This window comes from Siniperca chuatsi, linkage group LG8 (assembly GCF_020085105.1).
Source record: "Siniperca chuatsi isolate FFG_IHB_CAS linkage group LG8, ASM2008510v1, whole genome shotgun sequence".
Lineage (NCBI taxonomy): Eukaryota > Metazoa > Chordata > Actinopteri > Centrarchiformes > Sinipercidae > Siniperca > Siniperca chuatsi.
In genome coordinates, this window is record NC_058049.1 from 12,787,084 (window position 1) to 12,808,541 (window position 21,458).

General features: G+C 39.1%; 1 protein-coding gene across 1 annotated transcript in view; it reads left to right on the forward strand.

The window, feature by feature from the left end:
- kdrl (kinase insert domain receptor like) overlaps positions 1-19,183 on the forward strand; it is a 46,947-nt gene extending 27,764 nt beyond the window's left edge. Inside the window, exons 22-30 of the mRNA XM_044205883.1 lie at positions 656-753; positions 1,450-1,572; positions 1,976-2,087; positions 5,662-5,761; positions 8,296-8,401; positions 10,301-10,425; positions 12,117-12,195; positions 13,449-13,552; positions 16,936-19,183. Coding sequence (XP_044061818.1) covers positions 656-753; positions 1,450-1,572; positions 1,976-2,087; positions 5,662-5,761; positions 8,296-8,401; positions 10,301-10,425; positions 12,117-12,195; positions 13,449-13,552; positions 16,936-17,113 — 1,025 coding nt within the window. The 3' untranslated portion in view covers positions 17,114-19,183. The remainder of the gene's footprint in view (positions 1-655; positions 754-1,449; positions 1,573-1,975; positions 2,088-5,661; positions 5,762-8,295; positions 8,402-10,300; positions 10,426-12,116; positions 12,196-13,448; positions 13,553-16,935) is intronic.
- Positions 19,184-21,458: the final 2,275 nt, after the last annotated feature.

Here is a 21,458-nt window from a genome sequence, read left to right on the forward strand (position 1 = left end):
ACCTCTGCCCCACCCCTCCTGCCCAGGAATGAAAGCTCCTCTCAGATTGTTTTCTAACCCGAATCTGATGGGACGTTTCCTTCTCCTGTTCTGCAGTACAATCACTGCAGCAGGAGCCACTGTCACCCCACTGAGTCTGGGGGGGCGTCTGTTTATTTCCTCTCCTGATCTGAGTGTTGCTCTGCTCTCGGGCTCCAGCTCGGGCATGGCACATCGGCCATGTTGTTCCTGATGTGTTATTTCTGGTTTGATTAGCTGTTTACTCAGGTGGGCCAGTGGAAGGACTCCTTGTGAGTTCCTCTCTCAGACCCCCGACCAGCACTCTGGGCCCATAACCACACGTTTCACCTGACATCTGAAAAATAGGAGAAGTAATTTTTTTTAATCTCGTCTGTAAAGGATGTGTGTAGGAGGAGACATGTACATGACAGGATGGATTTTAGTCTGGGACTTTACATTTGCAGTTTCCCCATGGGAATTGTTACTGTTTCATCTTATCTGATTTAATCTGACAGGCGTAGAGTGCTGCTGATTACAGTGACTGCATTTAAAAACACGCCTAGATGAGTAGGATTATTTGTTTTAAACATGTTATATACATCCAATTTGAAAAATCTGTCCCACTGGGAAAGCTTTATGTTCTTTTGTTTCACAGAATCTGAGGATTTATATAAGAGAGTCCTGACATTGGAAGATTTAATTTGCTACAGTTTCCAAGTTGCAAAAGGCATGGAGTTCTTGGCTTCACGCAAGGTACTTTTTTAAAGTTTATGTTGAAATTATTGTATTTATTATTTAAAGATCATGTCATATTGATTTAAATTTGCCCACATTTTACTACTTACTAATGAAGGTGCACCGTACTCACCCTTGTTTAACTGGTGTGTTTAAACCAGGAAAGTCAATGATGTACAAGTAGAAGCAAACTGATTTACACAAGTACTCTAAGAGTAGTCAAATTTTTTAAAGTTGTCGTGCATACAGTACTTGCAGAAAGTTTCTGCATTGTAAATGAATAAATATACAGCAAACGACTTAAAGATTTGGCTTTTCTTAACTTTAAGTGTAAACCATTCTGCTTCTACTATGATACACTTTACATTTATGTGTTTGTAGTGTAAACTTGCCCGTGTTATTCCAGTGTTTTTTAAATCGGTCTAGAATTCATTCATTTTCAAGTCATTCATAATTTTGGGGAGACCAGATGGGACTGATTAAAGAATGAAGCCATTGTTGTAAATAACCGGTTACAGACCATTTCTTAGCCTGGATATGGAAAACATCATCTCCTATTGTAATATCAGTGATGACTTGACCATGTGTTGCTCCTGCAGCAGCCATGCTTTCACGCAGAATACCAATGTGAAGTCAATTACATGCAGAAAAGTTGAACTTATATATGTAAACATTGTATTGAATAAGATTTCGTTTCTTCTTTTTTTTCATTAGTGCATCCATCGTGATTTGGCTGCACGAAACATCCTGCTTTCTGAGAATAATGTTGTGAAGATTTGTGATTTTGGACTTGCCAGAGACATCTACAAAGACCCGGATTATGTGCGCAAAGGAGATGTAAGTTTATTAAAGTCTAAAAATTTGCATGTTGTGGTTTATTTTTCCAGCTGTCTGGTATTTACTGTGTTACAGAAAAAATTATCAATAGCATTTTCATTAATAGATAACATGCAAAATAGTAAGCTACCACTGACTTGGCAGAAAAAATGAGGACTCAATAAATTCAGCAGTTCTTGGAAATGTCTCAAAAAATAATTGAGATCAGTCTGTTTGAGATAAAGAGAAAGAGATAAAGGGAACCTGCTTAGGAGACTACTGTAAGTTATTCTTAGCTAAATCAGAAGCAGCCCCTGCTGACACAGTTTAAACTGACTGGCTCTCCACAGATGTTACAGTGTAATTATTGTCCACACAGGTGAGATAAGGGAGTAAATTATTTTTTATTTTAATACCTGTACAGGCTAGACTGCCACTCAAGTGGATGGCACCTGAGGCCATTTTTGACAAGATCTACACGACTCAGAGTGATGTTTGGTCCTTTGGTGTTCTCATGTGGGAGATCTTCTCTCTGGGTAAGTGTCATGGCTCAGCATTGACCACTACTGGTTTTATAGTTCACACACATAGTGTTTAACATACAAGGGAGCAAAGGACAGACATTTAAAAAAAAATTTGTAAAAGTAACCAAATATCTACAGTATAATGAACTAAATACAAATACATACCAGGACTTAAATGTTGAAGTATCAATTGCCAACATTGCTACAAAGGTAGGTCAAATTAGTTTGAATACCAAGCAGCTATTAAACAGGCCTGGCAATCAATAGGTCAGTTTCAAAGCAACAGGAGGTAACTAACAGAGCTCCAAATGACACAAATAATATGCATCCAACCAGTAGATGCATCAGTCAAAAATGCAAAATTATTAATAGGTAAACAGCAACAACATTGCACACCTACACAGCCTGGATTGCAAAGACAAATATTATGCACAGCATATAGAGAGAATACAGTATGCTGTATAAGGATTGGACAAATACTCCTAATTCTATGCAGCTTAATATTACCCCCCTTTGTAGCAGTGTTTATAGTGGTGATTTTTTTCCTAGTTAAACCATTGCATGAAATGTTTACAATGTTTTTCATACCTTACATACAAATGCATTTAAAATGCAAAATGTCTGTAATTCAAAGATATCGTTATTTCCTAGTTAAATGAAAATATTGGCATTCAATTCACATTTACTGATAGTTTGTGTTTATTCTTAACATTTCCACATATGCATAAAGCCTCGAATAAACACAGATTATGTTATTAGAGATGTTCAGTGAGAAGAGAGCTCTAGCTTGGTGGACCCGCTTGGTGCCCCCGGCTATACAGCCTCACCAGATGCACTGGGTAATAACTGTCTTCTTCCACTGTGTAATTGTGCCTTTGGGACAAAGGGCCTGGGCTTGCATTGTCAGCCTGAGAAAACTATTTTCATGCCACTTGTGAAGTTAGACTGTAATTTTTAGCACAGGCATGGGACATTAAAACGAGAGAACACCTCCTATTTAAGTTATCCATTTCTTCCCAGCAGGCAACACAAACTCACTGTAACCAAGCAGCCAGATCAGTGTAAAAGTGTGCTCCTGCTGTGAAACCACTGCAGCCTTTAAGACAGTATTGTGTGGCAGTCCATGATTGCCTGTGCACTGTGGCACAGAGCTAACCACACGTTTCTATAGCAAGACTCAACATGAAATATTGTATGTTTAAATGTCACCATGGGAAGCAGGGGAAACATAAGAGTAAGTGTAAAAAAACAGCGAACAAAAGTTGAACGTATTGCTATTCTGTACTTTTTGACTGTGCTGCATTGAATCACTGCCATATAGTGTCATCACTCACTGCAGCTGAAAGAAAAGTGTGTCAAATTGTATATTCTTTTAAATGTAAAGCACACTGACGTCATTATGACACTTTCTCTTTTGTCTTTCCTTCTTTTTCTTGTTCTCTTTCTCCCTCTTCCTCACTCTTGACACATTCTCACCGCATTCTCTGTTAAAGAAACACTTACACATCTGGGTAGTGTTAGCGGGGCCTCAGAAAAATCAGGAAACAAGGATACAAAATGACCAAGAAAAATGGCAAAGATGTGAGCTTTGCAACCTGATCATGTTTGGAGGTCAAAAGTTTTAGGGTAACCAAAGTGTGTTTTTCAAATCACTCTGTGAACCAAAAGTGTGTCAGTTCCGTTTTGTGGATTTAAATCAAAAATAAACCAAAGCTTCCGGTATAGTGTTGATGCCAAAAAGTGAGCCAGGCCTGCATGGTATTTGTCATACTAGATATACACCATTATTGGTACAAATGTTGAAAAAGATGAGATTACCATTATAGAGAAAGGAGATGAGAGAATATTCTGTCTCATCATAAAACACAGGTAATATCTTTGGACTGTACAGACATTTGATATCACGATAAGATACAGTAGCATAAGATATGATACAATAAGTTATATTTAAAGTATGTTTTTCCAAAAACTTTTAGAAAAGTCTACATCGGCTGCAACTAGAAAAATGGGCCATGTGAACAGTGACAGTTGGGATTGAAATGTTTTTTCTACACAAATCACAGATTGCAGCTTTTACTTATGCATTAAGCTTTATTTCTTTAGAAGTGTTCAAACACTTTGCCAAGCTGAATCTGTGGTTTCCCTATAAGTTTGGCCACAGAGATGGTATTTTATGTTGTGCGTGGAGATTCAAGCGAACACAAATATTATTTAATGACTAAGGAAATTGTATTGATAACAAGGAATGGGCTTCATTTTCCAAAACCAACAAAATTGGATATTGGATACAAGTTGGTTCAGTGTATGACTGTAAGTTTTCCCAGGGGGCCGAGCATGAAGTAGGCTTTGGCTCTAAATTCTAATTTTATTACCAACATCACAGTTCAAAAGCAAATAAAATAAGTGGTGGTTTTGGTTGGTGAGTGATACATTTGACAGATTCATGACTCAGCAATCCATGCAACATTAAACATTTACTGTATGTCATGAGTAGATCATCCAACCAGTTCTGATTAAAAATCCTTCATATTTAATTTTTTCTAGCAATTTGTTAGGTAAACATGTATGTATACAGCAGCTGTTACGCAATCTGCAAGAGCTTGCAAACTAATCTGCGAGATGTTTTCATGTCGCATATTGCAGTTGGAAAAGTGCTCACACGCACCAGTAAAGAGAGTTTAATATTTCCAGTAGAGACTGGGCAGGTGTTGTCTTTGTATCTGCACATTGTGCATAGTAATCCTTTAAAACCTTAATGTGTCAGTCACTCAGAGTCTGTTGGTCATATTGATATCATCTGAACGTAGTAAAGAAAATGAGCTTTTGTTTTTTCAAAATTGTTTCTTTTCTACTCACGGCTCAAGACTTGGTGTTGATGTTACATTCAGTAACTTGTATTTTTTCCAGACACCATAAGTCTTCTAATGTACTATAAACTACACTAACTTGCCAGTTTATTAGCTAAAACAAAACGAATGCAGTCTAATAAAACAGTCCTGATATAAATCCTCCCTTGATGGAGGTTATAATGTTCAGGTTTTGTTTTAGAGAGGCGTTGATTCAACTCATTTGGAGGATGTAGCTTTTACTGCTGTTGAAATGTATTGCATTATTGTGTTATTTAGTCAACCCTCATTGTTATAAACAGGGTGGACAAAATAATAGAAACACCTGGTGTATATACAATACACTATACAAGGGTTTATTAGGTGTACCTAAAAAAAACGAGCAAAAACCAGCTTTCTGAATAATGGCACCCTAAGGATTTACTTTGGAGCCTTTAAAATACCTCAGTTAGTAACTGTTTATCCAAGTATTAACACTGAATGGAAATACTGTAGTAATTATGTAACTGAGCACTAACTACTAACGTAGCTTTCTTAAAGATATTCTTACTTTTGGATTTTACAATGTTAATACCATGTAACCTCACGTAATAATGTAAACGGCAACATACTTCATACAGTACCTCCATGTTTCCCATCACATTAAGATACAAGTAAAGTCATACAAATGGACTGTGTATGGCCTTTTTTATGCACAACAAAAAACTGTAATAAACCTCTCCTCCTCTTTCCTCTCCCAGGTGCCTCCCCGTACCCCGGCGTCCAAATTGACGAAGAATTTTGCTGCAGGCTGAAAGAGGGGACCAGGATGAGAGCGCCAGAATACTCTTCCTCTGAAATGTGAGAATTCCTATTCACTATTCTTCAGTAAACATCAAATGAATGTAAAAAGTACCTGCATGCTGTCCACCTGAAGAGAGCAGTGAAGTGGACTGTGCTTGGGAGCTTTAACTTGATCTGCCTTAGAAAAATGTAAGATTGCAAACATTTTATTGTTTTTACTTTGTGAGAAAACTATATCACATCCAAAATTTTGATCTTTGTGGCTTTCCTATAGCTAGAGAAGTCTTGTTTATCCCAGCCAGCCTGCTCCATACCCTCAGCTGTATGTTCTCCTCACAGAGGCCAAGAAAATAAGGCAGCAAGTAAAAGCCTCCCATATGGATATACAACTAAGAGGAGGCATTGTTTCTTTCTCCCTCTTTGTGGTTGCACCAGCAAGTCAGGGGTGCCTGAGTCATGGGTAATCCTGCACTGAATGTTGCCGGAGGAAACATTAGCCTCTGATTAGCTCTGCAGCAGCAAGCTTTAAGCTCTGAAGCATTTTGTGACTGACAGTGGCACAGATGTAACTGAGCACCACGATTAAATGCGAAGTCTGGAGTCCAAGTCCCCCCAGTAAGGAGCACCAGAGACTGGCTGATTTTTTTTAGCAGGGGCTGGTGGATGTGCTAGACATAAATATCTGTGGTAGAAGAGAGAGTCCTCTTCTTTGGTATCAGTGATGTCAGTCAGTGATACAGCTAGACAAACCTTTGTTTGTTGTAAGAATACTTTGACTTTTCTGTCCAATGTGCAGCCGATCCACCATCTGAGCTCTGCAGCTGAGTCTCATTCCAACATGTGTGCATACGTTGTGTCTGGTTTTAATTTAAAATTACTCATATAGTCCACAAATCTTATTTGTTTTGAAAGCATAGTGCTGCACTTCTGCTTAATAATTATGTGATATCAAAAGGTACAGAGTTTTAGAGCAGCTTGTGCCAAGTAAAGCTAACTGAATGAATTCATCATCTTTGCAAAGGAGACAGTGATTGGAAATGATACACAAAATCTAGTCCAGACTGCAGTTTTCAGTCAGAACAGAGGATCTGTAGATGCAGACCTATTGGTGCCAAGAATCTCTCGTACTTTCCATCTTGGTTCAGGCAGTCCATTGACGAAAATAGAACTGCCAGATTATATATTTTGTATGCTTATGGTTGTGGAGCCTGCTGCTAATTTAAAGCTAAGATAAAACCTGCTGACATTAGTTTAAATGGGATGCACAGTAATGCACTCAGAGTCAGTGGGGTGAATTCCGCTGATCCCCTGAAGAGGTCTGCAGTTGATCGCATGTGTCTGTAAACCCAGGTTTTGACACCTTGACCCTCACCCCAAACTCGTAATATATGAATGATGAAAAGCACATGAGGTTGCAGGCAGTTAATTTGTGCCACAGCAGCACTGATTCATCAGGAATGTTGTCTGCTGCCTGTTAATAAGATCCCCCGTCCTGATGCACTGCAGAGGAATTTTTGCGGATGCTGCTCAGAGAGTAGGAGGACAATAAATAGGATGCTCACTTCCCATCCTACCACACTTGCACAATCCCACCCACCTCCCTCAGAAACACCACACTCCCTCAGGAACCAAAACATGCAGGGGGAAGGCTATTTATTCTCATTGCGGATCAGGCAGGAAATGTGGTTTAAATTGTGCAGTCATACAATGTGTCTACTTCCCCTGCCTCAATGATATGCATAAAGGCTGTGATCATGCTCTCCACATCCTGTCACCATTAGGAGGGCTACCACCTGGACGAGTATACTCTATGTTCATTAACGTCGGAATCACAGCCGCTTGGCTTCTTTCAGCTGGGCCTGACAACACTCAGAGGAGCAGAGAGGTCTAGATGCCCTGCACACAAACACAGATGGAGAAGAGAGGGGTGTCAATACGCAGCAACAGACCATCTGCTTTTCCAAGTTCTCAAATTTGAGATTGACTAAATATGATGCCAAAAGGGAATCATAATAGATCTAGTTACATAAAACTTTAGATATCTGGGGGGAAAGTGATGGTTGCTGCAAAAGAAACAGGATAGGGATCCATCACAGACCAATCCAAATCAGTAACACGCTGCAAACGTAATTTAAATAGCAGCCGTGGCGCTCTGTTCCTAAATTCCTTCACAAAATGAGACAGACCACTGCAATGGAAACTCACATAAAGGCTCTGAGTCTTCCCACATGGGCAGAGACGCTGACAGCTTGTCAGAGACCTGAACGAGGCTGTGTGCTCTCACTGGTCTTCACACCCAAGACTAAGAGAGAATCAGATACAGCCACAGAGGCTCAGGATCACCTGAAAATAGAAAACAGAGCATGTATGAATAATCTAGAATCTACAGTCGATTTAGCGGTGGACCAGATGTGGTCGCTCAATACAAAGCAAACTACCATTCCTGAGGATAGACGTTTTTCTTCTTAAAGGTGCTTAGTCACAGTTTACAATACATCAACCACAGCATTAAGAGTGTCCATCCAGTATGCTGAAGGCTTGCATGTGTCTTTCTTGCAGTTTGTGTTCAGTGTTGTATTCTTTGCTCTTAGATATCAGACCATGTTGGACTGCTGGCAGGGGGAGCCACAGGAGCGACCAACCTTCACTGAGCTGGTGGAAAGGCTGGGAGACCTGCTTCAGGCCAGCGTGCAACAGGTATGATTGACAAGAAAGAGTGAAAATCCAGTCAGTAGCAGGAATGAACAGTTTATGACCCGCAGCTGTTGAGCTCTGGTGTGAACTCAAACTAAAAGATGATAGTGATACACAAAGAGAAATGTTTATAGAAATGTTTTCAGTAACTGACAAATACTGGAACAAAATTTCTATTTCCAGTTTTAAACCCCATATACTTTGAGAATCCTGACCATATTGTGGCTTTACTGGCTAACAACATTAGTCACTAGTTCTGCAGAATGAACTTTAGTCACTAGAACTGCAAATACTCAGGAAGCAGCATTGCTGATCAGAGTCCTGCCGCCTAAAGAAGATTCAGAGCAGCGTCTCACCCAGGGGAGTACTCAGAGTAACTGAGAGGGGAAGTAACACTCATCACAAACACTTGGCTCCCTTTGAAATGGCACCAACAGTCTTGTACGAGGAACCGCACTTCAAAACACATGGGAAAAACAATGTAATTATTAGTGTGACTCAAGACAGCATTGTCTGGTATGAATGCTGTGACATGTCACACAAATTGTTGAAAGTTTTATCCACCTGACGTAGTCCAGTAGGCCTTTTCCACAGCAGACATTCTGACTTGTCGTAGTAAAAGCACAGGTGTTATTAATAACAGTAACAATGGCTCCATTTCATTCAAGTGTCCTATTAAGCCATTAGAGTGTGACAGTGAGCCGGCATGAACAATACCAGGACCCTGAAACTGAAGCAGCTAAATGGAATTTAGATACCATTCTTTTTATTGATTTTTCCTACTGTGACATGTCAAAATGTCTTCTGTGAGAAAGGCCTATTTAGGGGTCTTCATGGCTAACTGAGACCTGACCTGTAACCTGAGTCGGACTGGGTCCAAATTATATTCAGACTACTTTTGAGGCAAAATGGAGAATTTGAAGTCAGAAGTTTTTGGGTTTGATGTTCGATGGGTCTGTTTCAGATCAGGTGGACCCTTGAAGACCTCTAGGCCTATGAAAGAATAACAAAATGTTTTTGAAAAATCGTAGAAAAGGTTTCAGTCGTAGTCATCTGGACACTGTTTTCAGAATCAAGACGTTTCGGCTCCCATCCGGAAGTCATTTTCAATTGTGAAAAAATGGGACGGGAACTAGAAATTTAAGCTACTCTATGTTACATAAGCCCTGCCCTCAGGAAGGAATCTGAAACTGACCAGTTTCAACTAGGTCAGTTTCAGGTGAAACTAGCTATTAACAGATACTCAGGCAGATTCCTTCCACTCCTGGACGAATGAGGGACTACACCGCCTGTTTTTGAAAAAGATGGATGGAAATTGAAGAAAGTGGGGCACTTAACAATTACTATCACTGATGACAGGAAACTGGCCAGAGCCCCAACAAGAAGAGATCATTTTCAGTCATCAGGATCTATATGATGCCCATAGTCATGTTTCCACTTTCAGCCACTAAAGAGAACAGAAATTACATTTCACTACTTCTGCAAAGATTACACAGGACTGTCCAGTGAAGTAATAAGAGATAAAGACAAGGCCACACATCACATGAAAACTACAGCATGTTGCATTACAAATGAGTCTGTGAAAGCCATCTTCATGATAAAACGTTCAGACTGGACAGAATGAACAGTGGAGGGGTTTGACTCTTATTAATAAAGCTATTGTTACAATGCAGGAAGGCTGGTCACGGTCTCTGACGCTCCCAGCAACTTCATGAACATTGTATTGGATTTATTAGGCATGACCTTAGTTCCTTTGGCTGCTCGCCACAACCTGTGGATGTGTGCGTTTGTATAGCGCACACGCAGCATCGAGCTACTTAACCCTCTTGTCTCTTTATAATTTCCTTCATGGAAGCATAAGGCTGTACTCTTAGATGTTCTGTCTCTGTTTGGTTGATTTAGGAGGGAAAGCACTACATACCCATCAACACAGCCCTGCTGGGTAAGGTGGGAGACCCGTCCAACACAGTGCCGTCAGAGGAGACGCCTACACGACCCGTATCCCACCGCGACTCAGGGAGCACCTGGTGAGAACATGGATCATTGTTCATCAGCTAGTTTACATAAAACAGACACTTGAAACTCTAATGTACTTTGACAGACTGTTGAAGGGATTACCATGAAATTTTGTATAGACATTCGTGGTTTCCATGTATGACTCATACTGACTTTGGAGATCCCCTTACGTTTCTTCTAGCGCCACCATAAGTTTGATATTTGTGGTTTTGAGGGAAATATCTCTCACAAATATTGGATGAATTGCCATAAAAATTGGTTCAGATTTTCATGTTGCTCTCATGATGAATTATAACTTTGGTGCTTCCTTAACCTTTGATCTAGCGCCATCATCAGGTCAAAATTTTAATTTGTCCAATACTTGGTTTATGACCAAATACCTGCAAAACTAATGACATTCCTATCAGCCGCAGCTGTACTTTGTCTTTAATGCTAATTAGAAAATGTTAGCATGCTAACACGCAAAACTAAGATGGTGAACATGGCAAACATTATACCTGCTAAACATCAGCATGTTAGCATTGTCATTGTGAGCATCTTAGCATGCAGATGTTAGCATTTAGCTCAAAGCACCACTGTGCCTCAGAACAGCCTCTCAGAGCTGCTAGCTTATCTGTAGACTCTCAAAGCTAGGGTAGGTAATGTAATTCAGAAGCATTTTTGTTATATTTGATGAAATTCTCATTACATCCAGGCAGTAATCAATAAATCAAATGCTCTGGGGAAAAAATGAAAAAAATCCGGTATCTGTGGCTGTCGCAGGACTGTAATAAGCACATCCAATCAATGAATTTGCCTACCTGCCTGTCTACCTACCTATATGCCTACCTGTGCGCACTCTGCCCGTGCATTCATTGCACATGAAAATGTGTTTTGGGGGAATTACTTTGGAGGTAGGCCAGAAGGGAGGGGGTGGGATTTTTTTTAGTTGGATACTTTCAAAATCTATATGTCTCTTGCTAATTTCTCTAACATTACCTACCCTAGCTTTAACCTTGTTGGATCAGATCTGTTACACTCCCCTATGAACTTGTTAAGACATTCAAAGGAAATAAATCACCTTATCTTGACATGTAAACCTATCCTCAAAGGCAAACAGTGCTGAGTCTGTTTTGCAAAGGAAATGCCTAAATCATTTTCCTACATGCACTGAACTTTATCCAAAACAATTAGTGTTCCTGTAGCACTCAGACTAAACCCAACCAGGAGAACATTTAGGTCTGACCTGAGGACAATGAGAGACCTGACTGGCACATGATAAGAAATATACACAAAGCAGCTTGATGGCCAGAGAGCTTTCAGTATTGTGGCTCCTGTGAGGAATTTCACCAAAAACCACAGAGCCAGCTTCAAGATTTATGTCCACTTAAAATAATATTTGTTGAGCTCTTGGGTTTTCACAAGTCCTCTAAGTGTGTTTATTGAAGAGGTGTTGAAAAGCAGTAATGACAGTTACCCCATAAGCTAAATTAAGCAGTCATTTTAGCCTCTGAGTGTTGAAATTCAAAGTAAACAAGGTGTGTTTTCAGTACAAGTACAATGTCATAGATGCCGCACATTGTTGATTTAAGTGATTATGTTCATGCAGTTTTGTTGCTGAACTTTCCCTTTTGGCTCTAGTGTAATCAAAAGGATTCTCTAAACAGAAAGAGAACATTTTAGGGTATTTTGGAGACTTACCCTAGAAATATTTTCTTGCCAGGAACATCAAGATCCGCCCTGCAAGTGTGAAAACGTTCGACGAGGTTACAGTGGAGAACGGGACAAATGACAACCACAAGGTGAGTTATTCATTCTGGATCTAAACCAGACAGACACACACTCTCCGCTCTAATTTATCCTAAGCCAAGCAATTAGTTAGATGACAGGCATGTGACAGTTAATTAGAAACTTCAACCTGGAACATAAATGTCATTATTTATAGTGGCCCTATTGAACTGTATGAGAGGATACAACGTTGTTTTGGTTTTCATCCTTTCATCCTGGTTTTCATCCTACCTATGTTCAAAGTGTTCAAAGTTGATAACTGCTGATAACTTTATTTCTTCCCTGGCTGTCATATCATGCGGAGTCCCACAAGGCTCGATACTTAGCCCGATTTTATTTAGTTTTCATCTGCTATCATTTGGCCATATTATTCACTATGACCTACCATTTGTATGCCAATGACACATCTTGTTGAGTCATGAAAATCTTAACAATATGGATTCCCTACACTGCTGCCTTGCTGCTATCAAAGACTGGATGGCCTTTAACTTTTTGCAACTGAATACTGATAAAACATTTCTGGCAATTGGTCAACCCCCACCTTGGACCACAGAAAACTAGGAGTTTATTTTTGAATTATACTTTAACCTTAACCATCACATTTAGTCTTGTTCAGTCTTGCTGTCTACAAATCAGAAATATCGCCAAAGTCAGCGATACAGAAATTGGTGCAAAATGTAACAGCAAGGTGTTTGTCAGGTTCTGACACTTTTAAAGCCCTCAGTGGTTTGGCTTCACTATATATTTCTGATCTTTTCACTCATTATTCTGCACCAAGACGTCTATGGTGTGACACCCAAATGTTGTTAAAAGTTCCTCAGTTCAGGCCCAAGACAAAGGGGGATTATGCTTTTACTGTTTTAGCTCCAACACTGTGGAACAAAGTCCCACTCACTATCAGATCAGCTGAGTCTCACATTTAAGCTTTAAGGGGCGTCCTGATAGCTCAATGGTATCAAAGTATCAAATAAAGGTGGAATTTACCCCCAAAATAATCTTAAAACATAAAAGCTTTTAAAAAGCCACCTCTATAGGCATTTTTAACTTATCACTCCAGTGGTTTTATGATATATGTTATGTAATTTCACTATGTTTGACCATTCCCTGAAATTCTTTTTGTATTTCATACTTTTGACCTGTGAAGCACTTTGTAACTCTGGTTTTGAAAGGTTCTATAGCAATAAAGTTTACTCCGATAACAAAGAAGGAAAGATGACGTTTGGGGTTTTGAATATTCACTCTCTGTCTGTCTCTGCATCATCGTCAGGGCGGTCAGTCAGACAGCGGGATGGGCCTGTCATCTGACAACATGCAGACTCTGAAGCGCCTCGAATCATTGGCAGGCCGACCTCTGAGCATCATGGCTCTAGCGTACGTACACTACACCACACAGCACCCCTGCACATGCCCTGCAAGTGACAAATCAGCACACACAAACACACTGGAAGAGACTGCAAAATACCTGCTTGGAAACCTCCACGCTGTGCTGGAATGTAGACACTATAACTGTCATACACACTCACACACACACAAGTTTCTTCAGGGGCTAGTTTTTTTGTCTGACTGAAGAAGCCATGCGGGAGGGACAGTGGCACAAAGGAGAAGTGGGAGGGAAAAAGCTTGAAGGTGACAAACTGAAGGACTGAGCACAAAAGCAGAGTGGATGCGTCACTTGAGGTTTGGCTGTTTTAAGAGCGCACACTAAAACCTCTTTGTTTTCACTAAAAGAGTCCTGAATGAGATACCTCCCAGATTTAACTTATGAGTCATGGCTGTCTGGTATAATGTAAATGCTAGGTAACAAGCACACATAATCTCAAAGGAGTGACATTGGACTAAAGCTTATACTCCAAAATCCTGTGGATTGTTTGATGACTTTAAGAAACTATCGTGAAGGAAAAAAACAAGACAATATGTTCTCACTTTAGGGTTATTTGAGGATGAAGTCAAATCTGAGTAAAATTTCTGTAAATCTTTTTCTTAGGAGGGTCTCTGTAGGTGTGTGAGGGCTTACATATTAAGTTTACAGCAGCTCAGTGGCAGGGATGATTTACAGGGTCAAACCTCTGAACTCAGTAATTACACTTTAAACCTTGTAGTATTATGTATATATTATTCTACTGTTCCCTGCACAGTAGCAACTATTAATGCTCCTTCAAAGTGTTGTGGCTTCAAATTAAAGGAGGAAAAGCAGTAAATTAAATTGTCCTAAAGCAAATCTTAATATGTTTCTCAAATCTCTGTTAAGTTGAAGAGGAAAGAGTCTAAACTTGTGAAAACAGCATAAAAGCATTTATAAGTTATTAAGAGGGAACATGTAAACAAGTACTGGGGAAGTAACTTAAGAGACACACTTAACAGAGTTAATGACACTCTCTGATGTGCTGTAATTCACTTACAGCTCACCAAACTCACTTCTACAAACACCCACACCCACTCACAGTGACTTTTAGAGCTCAAAATGTGAAGTCGAGGCTTGGCAGAAAGAATCAACTCAGGCATGCAGAGTATTATCTGCATTTTGAGGGGAGGACTTCCTTGCTGGGCAACCGCTCAGTCACTGCCACCTTTGAACTTAGGAGGGTTTACAAGGGGCTCCCCTGTTAGCTAAAGTGCTGTGCTCCTTTTGTTTAGCTGAAGTCCACCTGTTGCTCCCTTGGGCTTCACCACTCCTCTTGCCTGACTTATTTTTGCCAGTAGCACACAACACAACTTTAAGATGATTGAATATTCTTGCCAAGGGAGTTGCCTCAGCAATGATTTAATAGATTCTTAGCAGACAAAACTGCTGTAAGTAAATATTAAAAACAAAAGCTAGCCCTGTTTTGTACAACCAAGAGTCTAAACCCCAAAGATATTAGTTTTACTATCATAGAAAACCAGCTAATATTCACATTTGAAGCTGTCACCACTGGTTTTTGCCATTTTTGCTTTAAAAAATAATTTATACAACTAATCTACTAATTGTTTCAGCTCAGGGTCAATTTTTTTACCCTGACTCATTTTGTTTCCTGTTGCTCAGTTGCCAATTGTATCCCCACCTTGTGCTTGGCATCGGCAAGGCAACATTGTACTATTGTTAACTATTTTTGATGCCTACTTTACCAGGTAGTTATTCATCAGGGCAACATTCCAGTACAGCAGCGTCACTTACCCCCGCTGAGCATTGACCCGTTGACCTCGAGAGAGGAGCTCTGGAAACCCATAGCAACCTCCAAAGACAATTAAAGGCAATTACTCATATTCTGAGCATCAAATGAAGCATAAAAGCTCAGGATGATTGATTACATCATATATGAATAAGGAGAGGTTTGTCTGATTGTACAGCTTCACAAGGGCCATTTCTTAAATAAAAAAATATCAAAAGAGCCTTCTGTTGTGAGAGCGATCAAGTCAAGTTGTCTTGAAAAAACAACTTGTCAAGAAAGAAGAGCTTGATATTATGCCGAATAAGTTAAAGTGCACAGCTAACCCTAATCCTCATTGACTGCACCAATTTCCACTCTGATTGTCTCATTTTCCCACAAATAAAAAGTTATGCCATCAGAATAATTTGAAAGATGCTGTAATAATATAAACAATCAATTCATTGGGGCTTTGAATGTTTTGTGAAGCACATAATAAGGACACAAGAATGCATTTTGAGAAAAGCCCTGAGGAACATTTGGATCCTGTGTCATTTCTTGTTCAGGACGTTATCTGATCATCCTGTCACACCACACTGATTTGTTGTGTCTGTTTTTACAATTAGGAGTGTCTGTTCATTGTACAAGGCTGATAACGTGGCCATCACCCACTTAAATTGCTGCATCTGTTTTCATGAAGAGAAAAATCATGACAAGCTAGAACTCGTGGATATTAGAGCTCCAACTAATGATTATGTTCATTGTCGATTAATCTGCTGATTATATTCTTGATTAATACATTTATCTTTTGTTTATAAAATGTCATAAATGGTGAAAAATGACCATCACAATTTCCTATAGCCCAAAGGTTTTCAAATTGGGAGGCGGGCCTCCCCAGGGGGGCTCCAAACAGTTTCAGGGGAGGCTCAGTGAATGGAAGTGAAAAAATATTATATTAGTTATTACATTAGTTATCAAAAGGAGATCACACAGAATGGCCTAAATGTGTGTGATTTGGTTAAAGAGATAGTTCAGAGATACAGTAGTTTTGGGGAATTTTACTGTTTTTCCAACATTCCCAGAGTCAGAAACTAATGGCACTAACTAAGTGCCTTAGGGCAGACCTTTTTTATGTATTTGGTGTAGTCTGAAGTTATGTCAAACAGCAGTATTAGGCTATCTTGGCTCAATTGTTGAGTGTCTATGGGATCAAATAACATAATCATCACCAGCCCAAAGAATATTCAGTTTACAATGATACAAAACAGAGAAAAGCATTAAATCCTCATGTTTGAGAAGTTGAAACCAGAGAATATTTGACATTTTTGCTTTAAAAATTACATTAAAAAATTATCATAATAGATGGAGGCATTTTTGTTTTGCTGCGTTCTAAGTAAATAATGAAAAGCATCACTCTGAATCAACTTTCATTTCAGTGACGGATTATTTTGTAGTTTTAGCTTGTTTTAAGCATGTGGATGAATAGTTTGTGTGTTTTTATGTTTACAAACCTGCTTCTTTTGAATTGCCCCTTCAAAATGATGTATTTTGAATTTAATTGTGTAGTAGCAGCCCTAATATGGTGATATTTCCCTGTTACATTTATGCTGCATCTCTTTGTGTTTTCAGGATGAAGGCAGTGAGTAAGAGTAAAGAGTCTGTGCTCAGTGACACGGAGAAGTTCCCACCCACGGTCCCCTCTCTGGACTTCAGTCTGGACGACTCGGCCCTGGACGCCGGTCTGGAGTGTCATAGCCCGCCACCTGACTACAACTATGTGGTGCGCTACTCCACCCCACCTGTGTAACCTCCTGCTAGGGCCCTGGAGAATCTGACTGACAGCCCCAAGGCCTTTGCTTTGTTCTCCTCTGTTCTGACTCTTATCTCTGGACTGTTCTGTAGCCAAGTTTGAGAGGAAAACACGTGAGATTCCCTCTTAAAGTGTTTATAAAGGGCGCTCTGAAATGAATCATGAATCATAAAGCTTCTCGGCTGTAACTTCTACATCTTCCAACTTCCAGGGCGTCTGCTGCGCAACAAAAGGAAACCTGTAGACTGTTGATTCCTTTCCAATTTCAGACATTAATGCTGCTGGTCCGTTCCACATTCACTGTGATATATCAAACAGCTGAAAACAGGCTCAGGTATTTCTTTCATCTACTGTGAAAACAAACCACAATGATTCCAACTTTACCACAGATCGGATTAAACTACAACCTTTGGTAATGAAGAAAAACATCCAGAAAAGAAAAGAGAGGGAATAGCTGAGTTTATATTGTACTCAAAAAGTAAAAACTGGAAAGTAATTTGTGAAAACCATTAAAGAGAAGCTATTTTTGTAATGTGGCCACATCCGCTCATATGAAGTTTGGCTAAAGTTCAGTTTTGCTCAAAACAAAAAGCAGATGGACAGTAATATAACATTGATTATTAATTATGGAAAGTCTAATTTGAGTTGTCATTGCTCATGTAATTCCATAAAAATATCACCTCAACTAACTCAGGTTGACCCAGAGTGGCAGAGTGAGTGCTGGATGTTTTTGAAGCTCTCCAGGTTATGGAAAATCACAGGTTAATGGAGGTAAATGGAGGAAACAGGGTAGAGGTGAGAGTTCGACCAGACGGCTTCAGATTTAACATTACAGCTCGACCATGAGAGCATTTAAATGAATAATTTCTGTATATTCCTACTCCGATTGAAGAAACTCGAACGCTGTGTTATTTTTGTTTGGTCAAACTAAAAAGAAAGTGAGCAGAAAACCTTCTTGTTGAGTAAGAAACATGAGATTAGAACAAGATGTCATAGGAACAATTTATTCAAAAAGCACTAGTAAAATGTATTGTGTATTTATTTAGAAGATAAACACTGTCCCTTAGTAATCCACTTGTGTTTGTTCATTTAGATTCATGTTTAAAAGTTAACCAAAGGATTTTCCAGCTCAGTCTTCCTGATATCACCATGTAATATCCCAACATTTCACTCCATATGTATATGCTGTTTGTGCTGCTGCTGTATTCACTTATAGTAAAGCTGAGGGAATGTGCTCCTGCAGAAACATGTATGTGGATATTCTCCATCTTGTGCTAAGTGTTAGTAAAGCTTGCAGGGCAGGCTCCAAAAACTGTTATATTATTTGTTAACATGTTTTAACAGCATTTTATTTGTAATATCTGATGTATTGAAAGTACTGTGGACCAAACCTTCGCTCACACTTGTATTAGCGTACACACACCCTGTAGAAATGCAGCTAACTTGTGCTTGTTGACCACTAAAGAAAACAGTATTTGCCAGTGAGGAAACTACAGTATAAAGTGGATATTTTGTGTGTATTTCCCAATGATGTTTTGTTTGTGACCAATTTGTGTTGTTTATGTGGAGAGGAAGTGAATATGCACTGATACTTTTATATCAAGTATAATTTTGTATTCTACAGGTATATTATTATGAAACAGTGTTGAGGGTCACATGTTACAAAGACTTCTGATTTATGTTACATTTTCAACTCTAAACTTTAGTACATAGTAGGAAATTAACGTTTGTAGTATTTGTTATATTATTTCTTGCCAGCCTAACATCATAATGGAGTATGTTCACTTCTTATAATTAGTCTTAGATTTCATTTTAGTTACTGCTATCACAATAACAAGGTTTCAACCTGAATGCAAAGAGAAATGTATTTGGATTTTATTGCATTTTTATTGCATATTCTTCATACATAACCATGACTAGTCAGACCTGCAGCAGCTCGAGCCATCCTCCTCGCCTTTTCTGTTTTGTTCAGTGGAGGTTAATTTTAATGAAAGTAATGTTCTCCAACACTGTTAACTGAGCATATGAAGTAAATAAATGAATAAAGATCTATATATTTATACATTACTTGCAGTCTCGATTCCTAATTACTTGAAATACTTGAATACTTAGGAAGTTTGTACAGACATTCATGATTCCTCATGATAGGATGAATCTTAATGACTTTGATGATCCACTGACTTTTCCTCTAGCGCCACCTTGAGGTTGACATTTGTGGTTTAGAGTAAAATGTCTCGACAACAAAATGAAAATTTGCTCAGTACTTTGGTTAAATACAAAGCTGCTGGCATGGTTGTAGACTCTTGTTGGGATATGACCATTTTTTGTACCCATTTTGCTTAATTCAATCAAAAATAATTTGCTGAAAATTACTACAATTCAGCTAAAAGCATCACAGAGCTGTACACATTTTGTGTGCTTTGTGTTAGTTGTTAGAGTCCAATGCACATCCGTGTCCTGACATTCTACAGCAAGCAAACAAAACTTAGAGTACACACAATCACCTCAATTCTATAAAACAGTGTGTTGCCAATAAAATAAAACCCATAATAAACTTGAAATCAGGGAACTTTAGCACAAATCAGTGGTCTCCAACCTTTTTGGCTCATGACCCTCGAAAGCAAAACAATGTTAAGGACAGCAACGTCAACTTACAACTCCCTTATCACAGGTTGCATTGCCAGCAGTACAACCAAAGAGTGATGTTCCTTCCACAGGTTTTTGCATTTAAACATTTTTTAGAGGCTTGAAGTAGTATAATTATCTAGTAGTTCACAATAAAAAATCTTAAATTAGATAAAGGTGGGAAAATACGAAGAATTTGTGTTGTAGAAATATGTGTCCCCCTCCCCCTTCCCCACCTGTAAATCATCTCAATCATGACATGACTTATCCTGCAATCCCTTAGAGGGTCCCAACCCTGTTGGGAACCACTGGCAGAAGCAAGTATGACTGGTGGCTTCAGACTATTTTTAACTCTAACCAAGTAAGAATCAAATGTTCCTTAATTATTCCCATTTGAATCACCATCCCTTAATGAAGAGGTCTGTTTAGATGGGACTGTGCCATCAGTGTTCAGCCCCTCTGCTGCTCACCGGACTGCGAGAGACTCACTTCCTCGCCAGGACAACGTGTCGGCAGCATGTCTGCTTACCACGACAATGCCTCTCCGAGCAGGAAAGGAAGGAACTCTTAATCATCCTGATCACGACCGGAGGACGCCACACACAGGGCTTCCTATGGGGGCGCAGTGCCCTTGCTTACTGGCACTGGGTGTGTCAGAGGGGACTACTCGCCACAGGACAGGTTGGGCCCTTGACTGTCTCCGCTTGTCTTCATAGAATTTACTATGTTTACTCTAAGGTGAGCAACATTACACCCAAAGACTTATCAACAACCTCTGACTATTTCCAGAATATGATATACAAACAAACAAGGGAAGGATGTTGGAGGGGGATTCTTGACTCGTGTTTTTTTCACACTTCGTAACAAGCAGGTTTGTGTAGCACCTACACACAGTGTTTTTCCATACAGTGGAGAAAAGAGTAAAATATTTCCCTCTGAACTCTAGTGTAGCAGAAACATAAAGGAGCATAAAATGGACATACTCAAGTACAACTACCTCAAAATTGTACTTAAGCACAGTACTTGAGTTAATGTTCTGTTACTTTCCACCGCTGTAATGCAGTTTCCTTGACATCAAAGATGGCACTATAGCCCAAGCAGCACTGCTTATATCAGTAAAGATAGGAAATGTATGATGAAGAAGAAATCATAATCATAAAATCAAACACTACAGTTTGTACATCACCTCTGCTTGTATTTCACATGTATCTTCCCTTTTTGATTTATTAATACTGTACTAGGGTCAATAAAAAACATAATTTAGGAGTACTATTAATAATAGATGTAGTAGCAGTAAGTAACATAAGATAAACTGTATCATTCCCACACAGGGAAGTAATACATTTTTGAGAAAATTGTCACATGAGAAATTTAAAAATGGAATGTAACAAAGTAAATTTACTCAAGTACTGTACTTGAGTATAATTTTGACATACTTGTACTTGAGTATTTCCATTTCATTCTGCTTTATACTTCTAATGCACTACATTTCAGTGGGAAATATTGTACTTTTTACTCCACTACATTTACTTGCCACTTACAGTTACTAGTTAGTTTTTACATAAAAAAACACATGATATGCTCATGTGATATGATGCAGTACTACAGTACTAACTATCCAGTATTATACAAAATATCTAAAATTGGCTCCACACAAACATTAAAAGGCTCTCACATGTATTCGTTGGTGAGAAAAACAGAATTATATAATAATATT